The following is a 21,046-nucleotide window of genomic DNA, read 5'->3' as shown; positions in this document are numbered from 1 at the left end:
ACAATTTAAACAGCTACTTTAATGTGGCTTGTTATTAAAAGTAGAAATGAGGGTGTCATATCTTGACAGTTATTAAATAGAAAATTTGATGCATGAATGGAAAGCAAGTTTCGAAAAGTCCAGATCATTCCCAAAACATAGGCTGTCAATGATTAACAATGTTTTGGATAAGCGTCCACACCTGATAGTCTAGTGAGATTAAATGGAGTAAAGTGAAATTATGACTTAAATTCTGCCATGTCTGTGTAGTTGAATCGGTTTAGAAAAGCACGTAGTTGTGTTCACGTTGAGACAGGTTCTTACCAGAAACCGGCTCGCTCACTCTTGGATCCGCTGAGAAGAAATAGCAAACAGTCAGATGTTACTAAGTAAGTAGGTCTCAATGTTCCAGTGGCACAGTGAAGAGGGTGGGTTGTTAGGAAATTTTACTTGCAAAGTGGTATACCTTTTCAGAAAGGGAATTTGCAAGTGTGTTTTGTTTTGGAAATTGTTCTTGATTGGAAAATCTGCCAGAAACTCAGCTGTAACTTTTACTTGTGATTTGAGTAGTTGGACATCTTGACAGCTATTCTGGCTTTCACTTCCATTTTAAAAGCTTCCTCTTTTAGTTTCATACAAAAAACTATTGACGATAAAATCACCAACATGCCATGAACTGCAGTTGTAAAAATTATACAAATGATGCTGTGAGCACAGATGTATCTTGTTAGGGGATTGGAGCTTGGAAGGTCAAATAAGAGTTCAGAGCTGCTTATTATTAAAAAAAACAAATACCAAATGAATTCCCTTTCCACATGTAGTGTGGTTCAGCATGTCTTAAATTTTCATGCTGGCATACAGAGGAGCATTCATTCACTAGCTTTTTGAGTATAGATTGATTAAACACTTCTTTTAAACTGATACACCTCTTTTTTTCCGATATCAAAATAAATGAGGAAAAACCTAACTGGTCTTTCCTTGTGGGTACCTTCATCAATTGGCTTTTCCCCATAGATAATATTTTGAATTTAAGAACTACACACGGACAGCGTTTGGCTGGGTTTCAAACAAGCTCCTAAGCACAAAACAGTGTGGTCCTTACATCCATGTTGGGCATTATTGTTGATGTGATTACCTGATTCAGTACTGAATGCCACTGTGTTGCTGGCTGGGCCTTCTCCAAGTGGGTTTTTAGGTTTCACCTGGAATTCATAGCTGTGTAGGTAGGAAATTAAAATAAAATTGTAACATATTCTTCAGGAGTAGGTAACAACATTCCCTTATTATACTAATACCCTTCCTGAACTGTTTGGAGATCATGGTGACAGTGAATGCATGTATATTCTAGAAGCATGAGGAAAGAAAAAACTATTGATTCTTTCTGAACAGCTTGAATTATGTTTTGTACAAGAACAGGGTTAAGTTAATAAATATAGTTGTCTTAAAAAATTCCAAATTAATAGAAATAACTGAGCAAGTTGGTAATAGATAATATAGGAAAGAGGTATGGTGGATCTGGGCTAATTCCAGTAACGAGGACCCTCAGTTTTCTTCAGATGTTTTAGCTACTTCTGCTGGGAAGAAGTAGAAAGATTCCTTTTTCTTTCTTTTTATCCCAGCCCTCAGAGCCTTAGACGTAGGCAGTGTTCCTCTCTGTGGGGTTTGCACTGCCTGTGTCAGAGTGGCACACCAGAGCAGCAGTCCGGAAAGTTCGTTTTAGATGCAGATTTCCTGTTCCACCCTCCCTACTGAATGAATTATTTGAGGGGTCCAGGTAGGAATTCATAACAAGTTCCTGAGGTGAATCCTGCCTCCACTGACATTTGAAAACTATTGGACTAAAGCTATGGGAACAGATGTACTTGAAAATATTTCTTTGCAAGGACTTCCTGGTTTTATCCCCTGGAACTCTGGGCTTCTGTGGATCACAGGAAGCCACAGCATCTCCAGAGTAGGGGGGTAGTAGGGTCACCTCCTGAAGAACATGGACACAAAGACAGACTTTTCTTCCCTCTAATAACCAGGATTGATATGGGCCAGGCTCTTAGCATTAAAAAACAAAACAAAAGAAACCCAGATCTCTTGGAGTTATGTTTGCTTCTATCTTTAAGAATTATGCATTAAAGTGCTGTGCAGTATTTGGTGGATTTCATTAGAGTACTGAAGCAGAGCAAGTCCTTTTAAGAGAAGAGTAAAGTTATTTTCCATTTGCCTAAAATGGAAAATGAGTTCCTGTCAGTAGTACACTTAGCAGGTAGGTATTTTGGATGTAAAATCAACTTGAGTCAGCTGATAGTATGTGAGTCTCAGGTTTGTACAAGGCTTTTTGGGAGGTAATTCCAATTTTTGAGAAGTCGGTGATTGAAGAATGTAGAACACAGAGAGAAAGGTACTTTGTAAAAAGGTGAAAAGCAGAAGGACGAAGCTCTCAGTTTGGTACAGAGGATACCAGGTGAGCAATAACAGAACTCTGAGGCTCAGGGACTCAGATTTTTGACTACTGAGGCATTGTATTAACACACTGCTGGAATCTAGAACACAGACTCACATTACAACACTGGCAGCCACGTTAGGGGTGCTAACTATGTATTAGACATACTGATCATTTGGCATATACAAAGTAATATACAAACCCCAGAGACCAGCTTTATTCTATTTTTTCAATTAAGAATGAAGCTCTTAACCATCGTAGTGTCTGCTTTTACAAACTGAAATGAGGATTAAAGCTTGCAGGATTTTTAGTGAGACTGCACATCAAAGCATTATGCAAACTAACCAACGGATACCAGGTGCCATTATCATTTGCAATAAGAGAATGCCGATACAAAACTACCATGTCACTCATTTAAATAAATTGCACATACATAGGGTGTTTTTGGCATGGAGTATTTTCTAGAGGTGAAATTCTTGCTGAGAAGCCTGATGACCTTAAAACAAAAACAAACCAGTATGATGAACTGATAATGGAAAAAAGAAATCACAGGCGTCCGGACTTTGATTCAAGTGGGCAATGCATTCCACATTCCAGGCCATTGCCAAAAGGCCTGCGCTTTGGCCAAATCTGGCTGCTGGAATCATGCCTTTATTTTGCAGTTATTTACACTTCAGCTCTGTTTGCAGTGTAGCCACAAATATTCCTAAGGAACTTTGTTTTTTGCCAACATGTGATACTCGACAAGTTTTGAAGAAATCACTTTAAACTAAATTTAATTAACAGCATGGGAACTAAAAGGCACATAAATTTGGCTGATTGATTAAACTATGTAAATAGAAAATATTTGAAGTGGCAGAGTTTTTCCCAAACAGCACTTTCTGTCAAAGATTTATGACACTATAGGTCAGCACTGATTATACACAATAAACAACCATGGATGCTATGTAAAAAATTTATAAAGGACAGGAAAGTATTTAAGTATAGAATAAATAAAACTTTGAAGAAAGTTTGCCAGATCAAGTTAAGGAACTTGTACAAATACAAGAACAAAAAGTCAAAGAGATGAAAGATGAGAAAATAAGGAAAATGGATTCAGGGGACATAATACCTACGTAGTAGGTTATAGAAGAGAGAGGAAGGAAAAAAGGAGGGTAGAAAATTATCCTAGAAATTATGTAAGTCCTCAGAATTGAAAGAAATGGGTTTCCAGATTAAAAAGACCTAATATATGCCCAGAGAAATAAAGAAGGAAAAAAGTTATTCAAAACACACACATTGCAAAATTTCAGAATAGAGGGATAAAGATCTTAAAAGTTTCTGAGAAGAAAATAGGTCCATTCAAAGGACCCAGAATCAAAATAATATTTGATTTCCTAGCAGCACTGGAGTTAGAGAACAATGGGACAATGTCTCCAAAAGTCGTCTTCATTTTATCCTGAACTCCATGTAAAGACTCAAAAAATACCTTCCAGAAGTTTTTCTCAAGATATTTCTCAAGAAACGCCAGAAAGTGAGGGAGTAAACAAAGAAGGGGAACAGGGTGTATGAGTTAGGTTATTCAACATAGGCAAAAGATGATGGTAAGGAATTGCAGGAGGTGTTGCCATAAAACAGATAGATGACTTGAGTATTTGACCATTCTGAGAAATGGTCAATCTAGAAATGTGGATTTAATGGACAAAAGAAATAGCTGAAATAATTTAAAATTGCAGAGTTGACGAAGATGGTGACATAGAAGGCTCTTGAGCTCCCCTCCTCCGACACACATGGAATGTATCATTACACACACAGCCATTCCTAATGAAAGTGATCCAGAAACTAGCTGAGCAGTTCCTCCACGTGGGCAAAAGAGAGAACACCCACATCAAGATGGCTAGGAAAGGCTGAGACCCACTTGACATAAAACACCCAGCACAGTGCCATACAATCAGGAGCAAACCCCCAACTACCAGCTTTTCCTTGAGGAGCAAAGGGTTTGGGCCCCAAATCTAGCATCAGGACTTGGCCCACATTTGTGATACTTCCCCAACTTTTAAAACCCTAAACACCTAGCTCTGAATGCCTGTGGTGATTGTGTCCATGAGACCTTTAAGAATATAGCAAAACAAAGTTATTCACGAGTGCATGAGCACTCAACCCTCCCCCCCTCTTCGCTGCCTGGCCTTCCAGGGCTCCCACAGAGGGAGCAGGCAAAAAAAGCTACTCCCTGAGGATCAGGGTTCTCATATAGTGACTGTCTGCGATCCTCCCCAGAGACTGGGAAACAGCAGACACTTTTCCTGCCCTCTCTTCGATCCACTCCAACAACAAAAGCAAGTCACTGGTGTCTTCCTCGAAGTGTTACAAATGGCTGGCACCCCAGCTTGTGTGGCTGTTTTGTAAGGGGTGGGGCCTGAGATAACCTGGCTCTGAGAGGCAATGGTGCTTGCATTCCTGAGTCCCACAGTATTGTGTCAAATGAAGTAGTTTTTAACAGGTGCAGAAGTACCCTCTCCCCACAGCTGTATCTTGGGCCCAGCACAGAGGGAGCAGGCAAAAAATGCCAACTCCCAGTGACTCCCTGGAAGAGATTTAACTACATAATTTCCCAGCTGGTAACTGAGGGTCCAGTTTATAACCAGCCTGCATCTAGGTGCTGTCTGCCATTCTCACCTTGGGACACTGGCAGGCTTTGGCATGCCGTCAAATACTAGAAGCCATTAAGAACAAGGAGGGTGGTTTGGATAATCTCAGAGGCTTGAGAGACAACTAGAAGTTTGGGCCGGGTTGATCAAAGTGGTTCATTTTCATGATGAGAATATTATATCAAGAATAGGAAAGGTGGTTGTTTCATGTTTAGAAACCAAAAAAAAAAAAAAAAGTCAAAGAAAATGAAGAAACAGAAATATGGTCTAAACAAAAGACCAAGAAAAATCTCCAGAAACAGATCTTAATGGAATGAATATAAGTGATTTATGTAATAGATAGTTATTATGTTCAAAGTAACGATCATAAAGGTGTTCACCAAAGCCTGAGGAACTGTGCGTGAACCACGTGAGAGTTTCAACAAAGAGAAAATATTAAAAAGTGCAAAACAAAACACACAGCTGAAAAACACAATAACAACAACAAAAAAATTTCATTAATGGAGTTTAACAGCAGACTAAATCAAGTGGAAGAAAGGATCAGCAAACCTGACAGCACTGGAATTTATCCAATCAAAGAGGCAAAAAGAAAAAAATGAAAAAGAGTGAAGATAGTTTACAGGACATAGGGAACACCATAAAGCAGACTGTGATATGCATTACAGGGGTTCCAGAAGGAGGAGAGAGAAAGGGGCAAAAAGCTCATTCGAAGAAATAATGTCTGAAAAGCTCCCTAACCTAGGGAAGGACACAAGCATCCAGATTCAGGAAGTACATATACAGATAATCCAAATACAAATAACCCAAAGAGATTCACACTGAGACGACATTATAATTAAAATGTTAAAAGCTACAGACAAGGAGTCAATCTTAAAAGCAGCAAGAGAAAAACAACTTGTATGTAAAAGGGAACTCTCTTAAGACTGTTAGCGGAACTTTCAGCAGATTATTTTGGGACAGAAGGTTCTGGCATGATATGTTCAAAGTGCTAAAATCAAAATAAAACAAAACAAAACTACCCAGCAAATTTGTATTTCAGAATTGAAGGGAAGATAAAGAATTTCTTAAACAAAAGCTGAAAGAGTTCATCACCACTACACCAGCCTTACAAGAAATGATAGAGTTCTCAATTAATGACTGAAAACATGAAAACATAAAACTCATTGGATTAAAGTAAATACATAGTAAAATTCAGTATACTGTTGTAATCATGGTAGGTAAATCACTAACTAATACAAAGGTTGAAAAAGTATTAAAATAACTATATTACAATAACTTTTTAATAGATACACAATGTAAAAAGATTTAAATTGTGCCACCAAAACCAAATAGGAGAGTTCAAAAATGTAGAGATTTTGTACTCATGTGAAGTTATTATCAGCTTGAAACATTGTTATAGATATTTTATGTAAGCCTCGTGATAACACAAAGTAATAAACTATAGTAGATACACAAAAGATAAAGGAATCAAAGCATATAACTGCAGAAAATCACAGAGAGCAAGAGAGAAAGGAACAAAAGAGTTACAAAACAACCAGGAAAAAATGAACAAAATAACAAGAATAAGTCCATATCTATCAATAATTATTTTAAATATGTATGGACTAAATTTTGCAATCAAAATACATAGAGTAATTTAATGGGCAAGAAAAACAAGACTAAAGTATATGCTGCCTATGAGAGACTCACTTCAGCTTTAAGGACACAGAGACTAAAAGTGAAGGAATGGAAAAAGTTATGCCATGAAAATGGAAGCCCCCCCAAAGCAGGTGTACCTATATTTATATCAGACAAAATGGATTTTAAGCCAAAGACTGTAACAGAAGAAAAAGATCATTGTATAATGACAGATGTGTCACTTCGCCACAAGGATATGACATTTGTAAATATGCACCCAACATAGGAGCACCTTGATATATAATGCAAATATTAATAGATCTGAAGGGAGAACAATGATAAGGGCAAGGGATTTCAATACTTCACTTTTAACAATGGATAGATCAGACAGTAAATTGATAAGGAAACATTAAACTATGTGTTATACTAGGTGGACCTAACAAATATGTATAGATACTGCATCTGAGAGCAAAAGAATATACATTGTTCTTAAGCATACATGGAAGATTCTTTTGGATACAAACAAGTCAATAAATTTATGAAAATTAAAATCATATTAAACATTTTTTCTATTATAGTTGGAAACTAGAAATCAATTACAAGAAGAAAACTGGAAAATTCACAGATATGTGAAGATCAAACAATGTGCTACTGAACAGTACATGGGACAAAGAAGAAATTAACAGTAATCAAAAAATATCTTCAGACAAATGAAAATGGAAATATAACATTACAAAATTTATGGGATGCAGCAAAAACAATTTGAAGAAGAAAGTTTATAGAGATAGGTGCCTGTGTTATTAAAGAAGATGTCAAATATCTTAATTTTACAGCTCAAGGAACTAGAGAAAGAACAAACTAAGCCCAAAGTTAGGGGAAGAAAGGAAATAACAAAGATCAGAGCAGAAATAAATGAAATGGAGACCAGAAAAACAATAGAAGAAAGTCAACAAAATTAAGCTGTTTTTTAAAAAAAGATAAACAAAATGGACGATACTTTAGCTGGAGTAAGAAAATAGACAAGACTCAAAGTCAGAAATGAAGAGGATACATTACAACTGTTAACACAGAAATACAAAAGATCATAAATGACTACTATAAACAATTACACACCAACAAATTGAATAAAGTAGGAAAAAAATTTCTACAAACATACAACCTACAAGGATGAATCATAAATAGATCATCTGAATACACCAATTACTACTAAGGAGGTTGAATCAATAATAAAAAATCTCCCATGAAAAATTATATGTCAAGAAATGTGAAAACCTAGATGAAATGGACAAATTTCTAGAAAAATATAACCTTCCAAAACTCAATGAAGAAAAATCAGAAAGCCTGAACAGATCAATAACACCTGATGAAATTGAAACAGTAATCAAAAAGCTTCCGACACACAAAAGCCCTGGACCAGATGGTTTCACAGCATTTAAGGGAGGGCTAACCCCCATCCTCCACAGATTATTTCAAAAAATTCAAGAAGATGGAAGACTCCCAAACTCGTTTTATGAAGCCAACATCATCCTAATCCCAAAACCAGATAAAGACATAACAAGGAAAGAAAACTTCAGGCCAATATCACTGATGAACATAGATGCTAAAATCCTCAACAAAATATTGGCAAACCACATCCAGCAATACATTTAAAAGATCATACACCATGATCAAGGGGGATTCATCCCAGTGATGCAAGGATGGTACAATATTCACAAATCAATAAACATAACATACCACATAAACAAAAGCAAAGACAAAAATCACATGATCATATCAATAGATGCAGAAAAAGCATTTGATAAGGTACAGCACCCATTTCTGATAAAAACACTCAGCAAAGTGGGAGTAGAGGGAGCATCCCTTAACATAATAAAGGCCATATATGAGAGACCTACAGCCAACATCATACTCAATGGACAAAAACTTAGAGCTTTCCCACTAAGATCAGGAACAAGACAAGGATGCCCTCTCTCACCACTCCTATTCAACATAGTATGGGAAGTCCTAGCCACAGCGATCAGACAAGAAAAAGCAATAAAAGGCATCCCAATTGGAAAGGAGGAAACAAAACTGTCATTGTTTGCAGATGACATGATAGTGTACATGGAAAATCCTATAGACTCCACAAAAAAACTACTCAACCTAATGAATTTGGCAAAACAGCCAGATACAAAGTCAATACTCAGAAATCAAAGGCATTTCTGTATACCAACAATGAAACATCAGAAACAGAAATCAGGAAAAAAAATCCCATTTGATATAGTAACAAGAAAAATAAAGTACCTAGGAATAAACCTAACCAAGGAGGTAAAAGACCTGTACTCAGAAAACTACACAACATTGAAGAAAGAAATTAAGGAAGACACAAACAAATGGAAGCATGTAGCATTCTCATGGATTGGAAGAATTAACATCATGAAAAATAGCCATACTACCCAAAGCGATTTATAGAATCAATGCAATCCCTGTATATTTCATAGATATAGAACAAACATTTCAGAAATTTATATGGAACCATAAATGACCCCAGATAGCTGCAGCAATTTTGAGAAAGAACAACAAAGCAGGCGGGATCACAATACTGGATGTCAAACTGTATTACAAGGCCACTGTAATCAAAACAGCCTGGTACTGGCATAAAAACAGGCACATAGACCAATGGAACAGAATAGAGAGCCAAGAAATAAACCCAAGTCTCTATGGTCAATTAATATTTGACAAAGGAGGTGGGAGCATAAAATGGAGCAAAGACAGCCTCTTCAATAAATGGTGGGAGATCTGGACAGCTATGTGCAAAAAAATGAAACTCGATCACCAACTTACACCATACACAAAAATAAATTCAAGGTGGATAAAAGACTTAAATATAAGTCGTAACACCATAAAAGTCCTAGAGGATAACATTGGCAGGAAAATCTCAGACATTCCACGCAGCAACATCCTCACAGACATGTCCCCTAAAGCAAGTGACATAAAGGAAAGAATAAACAAATGGGACCTCATCAAAAATAAAAGGCTTCTGCATGGCTAAAGAAAACAGCACTAAATTACAAAGAGAACCAACAGTATGGGAAAACATATTTGCCAATGATACCTTAGACAAGGGTCTGATCTCCAAAATATATAAAGAACTCACACAACTCCACTCCAGGAAGACAAACAACCCAATTAAAAAATGGGCAAAGGACTTGAACAGACACTTCTTCAAGCGGGACATACAGAGAACCCAGAGACATATGAAAAGATGCTCAGCATCACTAGCCATCAGAGAGATGCAAATTAAAACCACAATGAGGTACCATCTCACACCAGTCAGAGTGGCCAACATAAACAAATCAACAAACAAATTTTGGAGAGGATGTGGAGAAAAGGGAACCCTAGTATGTTATTGGTGGGAATGCAGACTGGTACAGCTACTGTGGAAAACAGTATGGAATTTCCTCAGAAAACTAAAAATGGAACTGCCTTTTGACCCAGCAATTCCACTGCTGGGATTATACCCTAATAACCCTGAACACCAGTCCAAAAGAACCTATGCACCCCAATGTTCATAGCAGCACAATTTATAATAGCCAAGTACTGGAAGCAACCTAAGTGCCTATCAGCAAATGAATGGATCAAAAAACTATGGTACATTTACACAATGGAATTCTACACAGCAGAGAGAAAGAAGGAGCTTATACCCTTTGCAACAACATGGATGGAACTGGAGAGCATTATGCTAAGTGAAATAAGCCAGGTGGTGAGGGACAAATACCATATGATCTCACCTTTAACTGGAACATAATCAACAGAAGAAAAAAGCAAACAAAATATAACCAGAGACATTGAAGTTAAGAACAATCTAACAATAGCCAGAGGGGAGGGGGGGAAGGGATAGTGGGGAGGGGAAAATGGGGACAACTGTACTTGAACAACAATAAAAAAAAAAGAGAAATACTGTTAAATAACTTAAAAAAGAAAGAAAGAAAGAAGAATGAAACTGGAAACATCATGCTCCCTGATTTCAAACTATATTACAAAACTATAGTAACAAAACAGTACAATACTGGCGTACAAACCAACACATGGATCAATGGAACAGAATAAAAACTCCAGAAATAAACCACACGTATATCCAAGAATACACAAAGGAGAAAGGACAGTCTCTTCAATAAATGGTGTGGGGAAAACTGGACAGATACATGCAAAAGAATGAAACTGGACCACTATCTTACATTACAATAAAAAATTAACTAGAAATGGGTTAAAGATGTGACCATAAGTCCTAAAACAATAAAACTCCTAGAAGAGAACATAGGCTCCTTGATACTGGTCTTGAAGATGACTTTATGGATTTGACACCAAAAACAAAGACATGAGGAGAACCAAGATGGCGGCGTAGGTAGACACACTGTGCCTCCTCACACAACCAAAACTGACAGAAAATCAAACAGCAAGGAAGTCCGACACCAAGGAAATAAAAAATAAACATTCATCCAGACCGGTAGGAGGGGCGGAGACAGGCAGCCGGGGTGGAGAGGGCTCGCGTTGCCGTGGCAGGACCGAGACTGGCGAGTGTGGGACGAACGAGGCAGGCAGTCTGACCACGGGCAGACCCTGCAGGCCCGCATTTGCCCACAGATAAACCGGACAAACGGTGGGGAGCGAATCAGACCATGCAACCCAGCGCTCCAGCTCAGGGAAATAAAGCCTCAAACCTCTGATTGAAAACGCCCATGGGGGTTGGGGCAGCAGCAGGAAAAACTCCCAGCCTCACAGGAGAGGTTGTTGCAGAGGCCCACAGGGGCCTAGAGTGTGCACAAGCCCACCTACTCGGGAACCAGCACCAGAGGGGGCCCAGTTTGATTGTGGGTGGCGGAGTAAAAGACCGAAATCTGGTGGACAGGGGAGCGGGCGCCATTGCTCCCCCTCGGCCCCTCCCCCACGTACAGCGTCACAGCACAGCAGCCAGCGTTACCCTGCCAGGTGAACACCTAAGGCTCCGCCCCTTAAAGTAACAGATGCGCCAAGACCAAAAAAAAAAAAAAAAAAAAAAAAAAAGGCCCAAATGACAGAACACTTCAAAGCTCCAGAAAAAATACAACTAAGCGACGAAGAGATAGCCAACCTATCGGATGCACAGTTCAAAACACTGGTTATCAAGACACTCACAGAATTGGTTGAATCTGTTCGAAAACCAGATGAAAAAATGAAGCCTATGCTAAGAGAAACAAAGGAAAATGTACAGGGAACCAATAGTGATGCGAAGGAAACTGGGACTCAAATCAACGGTGTGGACCAGAAGGAAGAAAGAAACATCCAACCAGAAAAGAATGAAGAAACAAGAATTCAGAAAAATGAGGAGAGGCTTAGGAACCTCCAGGACATCTTGAAACGTTCCAACATCCGAATTATAGGGGTGCCAGCAGAAGAGGAAGAACAAAAAATTGAAAACTTATTTGAACAAATAATGAAGGAGAACTTCCCCAATCTGGCAAAGGAAATAGAGTTCCAGGAAGTCCAGGAAGCTCAGAGAGTCCCAAAGAAGCTGGACCCAAGGAGGAACACACCAAGGCACATCATAATTACATTACCTAAGATGAAACAGAAGGAGAGAATCTTAGAAGCAGCAAGAGAAAAGGAGACAGTTACCTACAAAGGACTTCCCATAAAACTGTCAGCTGATTTCTCCAAAGAGACCTTGCAGGTAGGAAGGGGCTGGCAAGAAGTATTTCAAGTCATGAAAGGTGGGGACCTACATCCAAGATTGCTGTATCCAGCAAAGCTATCATTTAGAATGGAAGGGAAGATAAAGTGCTTCTCAGATAAGGTCAAGTTAAAGAAGTTCATCATCACCAAGCCCTTATTATATGAAATGTTAAAGGGACTTACCTAAGAAAAAGAAGATAAAAAATATGAACAGTAAAAATGACAGCAAACTCACAGTTATTAACGACCACACCTAAAACAAAAACAAGAGCAAACTAGGCAAACAACTAGAACAGGAACAGAACCACAGAAATGGAGATCACATGGAGGGTTGTCAATAGGGGAGTGGGAGGGGGAGGGGGGGAAGGTACAGAGAATAAGTAGCATAGATGATAGGTGGAAAATAGACAGGGGGAGGGTAAGAATAGTGTAGGAAATGTAGAAGCCAAAGAACTTATAGGTATGACCCATGGACATGAACTATAGGGGGGGAATGTGGGAGGGAGGGGGTGGGCAGGATGGAGTGGAGTGAGGGGGGCAGGAAATGGGACAACTGCAATAGCATAATCAATAAATATATTTAAAAAAAAACCAAAAATCCAAAAAACAAAAACAAAGACATCAGAAGCAAAGATAAACAAATGGGACTACATCAAACTGAAATGTCTGCGCAGCAAAGGAAACCATCAACAAAATGCAAAGACAGCCTATAGAATCAGAGAAGCTATTTGCAAACCACATGTGTAATAAGGGGTTAATATCTAAAATATGTAAGAAACTCATAAAACTTAGTAGGAAAAAAGCAAATAACCAAATTAAAAAATGGACAAATCACATGAACAGACATTTTTCTAAAGAAGACACACAGGTGGCCCAGCAGGGACATGAAATGGTACTCAATATTACTCAAGGAACTACAAATCAAAATCACAATGAGATATTACCTCACCCCTGTTAGGTTGTCTATTAACAAAAAGACAAGAGATGAGAAATGCTGGTGAGGATGTGCAGTAAGGTGGCCCCTTGTACATTATTTCTGGGATGAAACCGGTACAGCCAACCTGGAAGACAGTATGGATCCAGCAACCCCACTTCCGGGTATATATCCAAAGGAAATAAAATCATTACCTCAAAGAGATATTTGTACTCCATGTTCTTGGCAGCATTATTCACACTGGCCCCAATATGGGAACAAGTACTCACTGACAGATGAATGGATAAAGAAAATGTGGCGTATGTCTATAATGAAGTATTATTCAGCCTTAAAAAATAAGGAAATCCTACATTTGCAATAATGTAGCTTGAACTTGGAGGGTTCACTATGCTAAGTGCATATATCACTTGTATGTGGAATCCAAAAAGAAAGTCAAACTCAGAAATGGAGTAGAAAAGTGGTGGGAAGAGGCTGGGGAGTAGGGAAAATAGAGCTTATAAAAGGGCACAAATTTTCAGTTAAAAAATGAATAAGGCTTAAGGATGTGGTGTATACAACACGGTAACTGTATTGATAACACTGTATTGTATAACTGGAATGTGCTAAGAGAGTGGAATTTTAGTGTTAGAACCCCCTCCCTCCTTATTACATGCAAGGTTGCACATAGTTGGTGATGGGTGTGTAAATTAACTTGGTGGTGGGGGGAATCCTTTCACAATGCCTACATATATCAAATCATGTTGTACACCTTCTCTCACAAATTTATTTGTCAACTGTACCTTAATAAAGCTGAAAACCATAAAATAACTGAAAATATTTGCTTCTAGGAAACAAAACAGGAATAGAAATGAGACGCTTTGTAACACTGAGTCTTAAAACCATGTACACATATTTCTGATAAAAATGAAAATTAAGTTTCATAAAAATGAATATCTAATGGGGGTGCAATCCAGATGATGACTGCAGTCAAACATTTGGGCCTCCTAGAGGACCAGCCGAGTAAGCAACTCCCCGGCAGCAGAATGCCAGGCCTGCTTCCCCCTGGGGGTGTGGATCCAAACAAAGAAAATCTTCCCGAGTCTTCCTGTCAGGAGGCAGCACAGTGCTAGGGCTAAGGTCACCATTCCTGGAGCCAGAAAGGCTTGTGCTCACAGCTGCCTGTGTTACTTTAAGGTAAATTATTTAACCTCTATGAACCTCAATTTCCTCATATATAAAAATGAGGATAATAATGTTACTTGTGACTAATTATAACCTCGTCAGTGTGTAAAAGTACCTGAAGTTTTTGGAGAGGATTAAATGAGATAATACATGTAAAAGCAATGTGTCTGGCACATAGATTATAAATATTCTCAAGTATTAAACTCCAATTATTATCCTAGAGGAGTGGGATAATGAAGAAGAGGGTAAAGTTTGAGAGCAATTGTGAAAATCAGCATAAGCATTAAATATTATCAATTTATAGAAAAGTAAAAAAACTAGGGTTTCAGATAGTGGGATTTGTGGTTCAGGGGCAAACCTGCCAGGGACAGGAAGCTCCAGCCAGAAGAACTGACCTGAGAATACACCTCAGGTCTCACCAGGGCAGACTCCTCCGTCATCCCCTGCCTCCCCTTCCTTTATTCCTCTCTAACCATTTCCCTCCCTTCGTGCCCACAATATAGAGCTGAACTATAGTTTTCATTATTTGATGAACTTCTGATATACTTCCATTGATATAAAAAGCTGGTTTTCACTCTAACACAAGCCTCAACAACCTGCTTTTTATAGAGAAAGGCTACTCTGTAGCTTTGTTTGTTTGAATTGTTTGGTTAGCTAATTGTACCCCTAGTGTAGTCTTGAAATATTTGAGCCCCATTCAGGTGGGGCATCAGTCAGGGAGAGCAGTAAACAAGTAGAATAAGAGACAAAGTAAGGGGCACTCAAACGGAAAGAGAAATCCAATCAATCAGTCCTCCAAGGACGTTGCAGGATTATAAAAGAATTTCTGAATTCTTACTACATGCAGAAATTATCCTGCCCTGGGGATACAGATCAGGAGCAAAAGGACACAGCTGTGGGGACTTAGAGGGCAAAATACGTCTTAATCAGGGACAGAGAGGCGAGGAGCAGGCATCAGTTATCATCAACTAGCTGCCTGGTATGCTCTTAGGGACATTTCCTGTGTCTCCCATTTCTGTGGGGGACACATTTAAGATTTAGGGCTGTGCTCTAAACCTATAGTGTTGCTATGAGTTTCTGACACCCCCTCCGCTAGGTACTAAGCAATTGTAAGTGAAAACTAGTAAAAAGAATATGGTAATGTGACAAGAACAATTGGTCTCTATAGGCTACTGGAGTTCTGTGCTCTTGGCTATACTTCTGCCTGAAGCAAAGTTGCAAAATTGAGTAATCCCCTATATTTCTTCCTTCTTTAATGAAGAAGCAATTGTTTTGCTGCCCACACCTACAATAAAACTAAATAAAATGGCTAAGGCTCTGGCAGCTCTTTTACTCCTTTAATACGAGAGCCCATTATGAGAAGAGATGTTGAAAGTTAGTACGGAATCTGCAGAGAGCAGAATTTCACAAAAACCCCACGAAGAAGGACATAATGGCTCTTCCACATGCCTGCTGTGTTCAGCCACATTTACAGTGTATAATTTGCTGCCTCTGTTCCCGTTTACTTTTAGTGCCAAAATTTTACTAAATCAAACAACATTAACAATATTTCCAAGCCATCTTTGCTGTCAGCTACAGGAAATTTTGGTAGGTTTTAGTCTTAGAGGAAGAACTGTTCTCCAGAACCCTCCCAAGCCACAGAGGACGGAAGTGCTTGAGCAGGTTAAGTGAACGTGATTTATCTTAATTACCAGAGTACATTTTCCATAGGAAATTGCTGGGCCACATGTAAGTCTGGCACACACAGTGGGTTCTTCAGTCTTAGTGAGGAGGGACACGGGCTCATTTGGTGAGAGGGGTGAGATTAAAGGGGATTTTTAGCGTACAGACCTTGTGTGTGTCCACCCATATCACCCTGCCAGTTCTGTAGGAAGAACCTCGCCCATCAATAGATTATCAAAATGTGTGTTGAAACAATTTCTTTGAAAACAAATTGCCTGCACAGACACGGATTCAAAGAAAAATGGTTTATCGGGACAATTCTACTTGCTGTAAGACTGACCTGGGTTTTGGTTTTATTTTCAGTTCCCGTTTTCACACCGATTCTGTGCATGGCTTCAGGTACCGTAAGATTCTATGTCATTTTGGAGCGGGGAGAAACTTCCAGATGAATTAGTCCACACTTCCTATTCTTTTAAGCAGTGATGCAAGACTTATTGTTTAAGTCACATACTTTATCAGTTCTTCTGTTTGCAGAATTAAAAATAATCTTAGTGGTGTTTGCAAACAAAGTTGGTTGGTTCTACATAGTAGAGGGTTTTCTTAATATTTTTCTTTTAATTCAACAAGAGCCACGCATTGAGGTTTCATGGGGAAAAGAATAGGTGGAAAATAAATACTGGGGTGTGGGCTAGATGGGCCATTGACAAGGCTGGGGCTGCACCCCAGAAGAGCTGTGTGGCTCTGGTCCCTATAGACAGAAACATCTCATGCCAGGTGTGGAGCTGAACCCTCCCAGTGGCGAGACAGCTGCTGGCTGGTCCCACATTGTGGGCTATTTTCTCTGCCTTGATTCTCTTAGGTTAAAAGTTCTAACACCAAGCTCTCTACTCCACCCTCAGCTGTGTGTGATGATTAGCCAGTGATTATCACCTGTTTTACATGTCATGTTTTTTTTCAGTCAGGAAAAATTATGGAAAGTGCTATTAAATAAGTTGTTTACATATGCCTCCTAGAACTGGAATGCAGCTACAGAAATTCTTTCAGAAGTTATTATCTTCCAGCTTTTCTTTTCTTTTAAAAAAATTTTTAATTAATTAATTTTTATTCAGTTACAATTGTCTGCATTTTCTCCCCATCCCTCCACTCCACCCCACCAGCCCCACCTCCCTCCCCCACCTCTACCCTCCCCCTTGATTTTCAAATAGGGAATTCCAGAACCAAGGCAGAGGGGATTTTAACAGCTATAATTCAAAGTTTGCCTATTTGGGAAATTCATTTTTACCATATATTTTTATTACAAAATTTCCCCTAAGCATTGAAATGTGGCCAAATACATTCTTCATAAGCCATTAAAAACCACCTGATGGCTGCATCCTGCATGTATCTCTTCTTTACCTTATAGTGTCTTATTAGCAACCTTGCACCATGGCTGGGCAGAAAAAAATACAATGGAATGAAATCTTGACTTAATGTGATACAGTGTGAAAAAAGTTTGCATCAAAAAAGCCAAAGGACCTAAACTTGGGAACTCGTAATTGTTTTATTCTGGCTGTAGTCTTGCTGTCAGTAGTAGCTTTGAGGACTGTTGTATTTCACTAAGTCATGCACATGGATTTGATTTGAAAGAATACTATTACTGTTCTTTCTTTTCTTGCCAGCCCGTCCCATTCCTTCCTGTCCTTTACTGTCAAGTTATAGTTTCGAGTACTCCATGAGGCTTTCTCTCCTGATGAGCTGCAGAACTGGGTATAAATCCTATACTAGCATGTTCTTTTTTTTTTTTTTTTAAGATTTTATTTATTTTTAGAGAGGGGAAGGGAGGGAGAAACAGAGGGAGAGAAACATCAATGTGAGGTTGCCTCTTGTGCACCCCCTAGTGGGGACCCCGGCCACAACCCAGGCATGTTCCCTGACTGGGAATTGAAACTGGCGACCCTTTTGTTTGCAGTCTGGCACTCAATCCTCTGAGCCACACCAGCCAGGGCTGGCATGTTCTTTTATGCTATTTTATGATCCACTGCAGTTGACTCAGAGGTTGTTAGTTTTGTTTCTTTAGGTACTTTCAGGCTTCAGAAACCTTAAGTTACATGAAATTATTTGATTTCACTTTATTCTTCCTTAACTTACTAAGTTATTTCTACTAATGGGGTTTCAACAAATAGTTTTTAGTATTTCAGCTCAAAACATTTTGCCCACTAAATTAGACAAACTAATCTCTAGCATTCCTCTGCTGAGAGAACGTGGATGCGCTCACGGCTCGCTGGGTGCTGGGATCTATTGAACACCACAAAGTCTCATGTACTGCAGGCCAGAAGTTTTCATTGCAGCCCCTCCATCCACATGCGTTATATTTGCCCCCAGTGGTAAAATGTTCTTTACTTGAAATTACTGATATACAACTTTTGAATATAATCCTGGTCAAATCATATACATGAACATTAACAGTCTTTATATCCTAACGAATTTCATTCCATCATACCAAACTCTAAAAACATTAAGTAAGCCACATACACGGAATGGCCTCAAATTTATGGCTGGTAGTAAAACTCGGCATGGGTTCTGATTCCTAAACTAAATTTAATATTGCTCTTTCCCAAAGACAAATTCAGACAGCGCCTCTTTGGGGCTTTGCTTGTCCCAAGTGAGAACAGGCTGTAGGGGATCCTCCTTGGAAGGCCCGCCGATGAACAAGAGACATGGGCAAAACACAAACTGTGAGGGCAGGATAGGGGGACTTGGCTGTACTTCAGTCTGAGGCGAAGTCCAGAAACAGCATGAGTCCTACCATAGCTACAACCAGAGTGTGCATCCCTGATTGGTCCTGTGATTTCAGAATGAAATGCAGCTCAGCCCAAAGGTACTTTTCTTTTATGTGCCTACTTGACCAATTAGGTCAGATACCAAAATGGCATTCTTACATGACATTAAGAAAATGTTCTTTTTTGGTAAATTTATTCCACCAAATGTCACTCATTTTAAGTAGCTCATAACAAAAATGATCTTTTTCAACTAAATGAAAGTGAGAATGAACTAAAATGAAAGAACAAGTCCCTCTCCAGTTACTATCCCTCAAGGTCTCCCCATCTCTTGACCCCTTTTCCTGACCTGGCATAGAAGGCTCCCCACAGCCTAGCTTCCACCTCCCTGCTTCCACTGCTTCGGTCCACTTTTCACCCCTCGCACTGGTGAAAATAGCGTTGTGTCCACTGCACACAACCATGCCACTCCAGGCCTCTGCACTGACGTGTGCTATTCTCTCTGACACTTCTTTCCCCTGAGACAGTCACCTAGCTAGCTCTTCCTACTCCCCCGGACTTTGTGAAGTGCCTCCCACTCTGGGTGCCCTTAGCACCTTGGGCATTCTTCCGCCAGAGCTCTCTTATTAACTGCCTACCGCCCTAGCCTCCAGCTCTGCGAGAGCAGGCGCCACGTTTATTCATGTGTGTTGCCACAACAGCAAGTGCACCGCTGAACACAGTGTTGCTTCTTAATAAACGTTAGCTGAATGGAAATGCAAACCTTTTACAAACAACTCAGGTTTAAAATGTCACTGTTCTGATTATAGTCAATAGGTGTACTCTGAAATCTGAGGACAGTCTGATTCAGAAAAGGAATACAAATGAACATTTAGAAATTGGATGACTTTCAATTTCCTTCCTGTGAACCACACAGCCCATTTTTATTACGTGGAATAAAAAGCAAGAAACTGAAGAGAAAAACCATCCAAGTCCTCTAAGCCCAAATTCACCTATTAAAAAGTCCAAATTAAGTGAATTTTCTCTTTTTTCTTTAAAATATATTGGGTTGGCCAAAAAGTTCTTTTAGTTTTTTCTATACAATGTCTCTAGTAGTGCTTAGTTGCCTTTAACTTCATTTAAAACAATTTTGTTAGACTGTATTGTGACAGCTGTCATATCAGCGTGCATTTAAAAAACAACTCATCAAACTTGGTGAATTTTTGTGCAGCCAGTCATTTTAATATTGAAGAGAGAAGATACTCAATGTTTTCAGCATATTATGCTTTATTATTTCAAGAAAGATTAAAAACACAACTGAAACACACAAAAAAGAATTTGTGCAGTGTAATGGAGAAGGTGCTGTGACTGATTGAATGTGTCAAAAGTGGTTTGGGAAGTTTCTTGGTACTATAGACACTTTGGGCAAATACTTCTTTGCTGTGGGGCTGTCTTATGCATGGGAAGATGTTTAGCAGCACCCCTGGCCTCTACCCACTAGAAGCCAATAGCGGGAGATAGCCAACATACTCAAAATACCTAAATCAATAAAGTTACTGGTGGAAATGAAAACCGTGTTTTTATTTCATGGAAAAAACCATACAAACTTTTTGGCCAACCCAATATTATGGTAAAAATAGGCTCTGTCCCTGTGAATCTTATTAAGAAAACAGAACCAAGATTATCATTACTGAAAAATATGCTTATTTTGCATAACTTAAATCTTTTAAGAGAATCTGCAGTTGTAAAATTTTCCATATTACAGCTCAAAATAGAAAACTTGAAAGAAAAAAATGCTCATGGAAAACTTCTATTTCTATAGTATGTGACTACAGTTCTATGTACAGCAAACCATCTATAATGAATTAGAGGCTTCCTTTTCCCCTGAGGTTAGAAGAGCCTCCCCGTTATCATAGGCAAAATAGGCTCCTTCGGGTGTTACGAACAATTCCCAATTCAATTTAATTCAATCAGCTGACGACACTGAAGAACGCAGGATGTAAAATTTACAAAATAAGTCTCTGATGCTGGGTGTCCAGTCCTCACCTCTGCTGATCTTGTTCAACACTGAGGAACTTTATCAAGCACATTCCCGACTCTGTCCCTCTGAAAATTCTTCTGTGTTCATTGGTACACTATAACTTAAGATGCTATTTTTTTTTTTAGCTGAGAGCATAGGCAGTTTATTAAACAGTGGTTTGGAGTTTGA

General features: G+C 38.9%; 1 protein-coding gene across 20 annotated transcripts in view; it reads right to left on the bottom strand.

Annotated features, from left to right (window-relative positions):
* ABI3BP (ABI family member 3 binding protein) overlaps positions 1-21,046 on the bottom strand; it is a 246,227-nt gene that overhangs the window by 4,429 nt on the left and 220,752 nt on the right. For 19 of the 20 annotated variants that reach the window (XM_045193486.2, XM_045193493.2, XM_045193491.2 and 16 more), the window contains 2 exons: positions 1,115-1,194; positions 304-333 (listed from right to left, as the gene is read on the bottom strand). In XM_045193486.2, coding sequence (XP_045049421.2) covers positions 304-333; positions 1,115-1,194 — 110 coding nt within the window. The remainder of the gene's footprint in view (positions 1-303; positions 334-1,114; positions 1,195-21,046) is intronic. The other variant, XM_045193488.2, reaches the window with a different exon arrangement.

This window comes from Desmodus rotundus, chromosome 2 (genome assembly GCF_022682495.2).
Source record: "Desmodus rotundus isolate HL8 chromosome 2, HLdesRot8A.1, whole genome shotgun sequence".
In the NCBI taxonomy this organism is placed as follows: Eukaryota; Metazoa; Chordata; class Mammalia; order Chiroptera; family Phyllostomidae; genus Desmodus; species Desmodus rotundus.
This window is presented reverse-complemented; position numbering and strand designations above follow the sequence as displayed.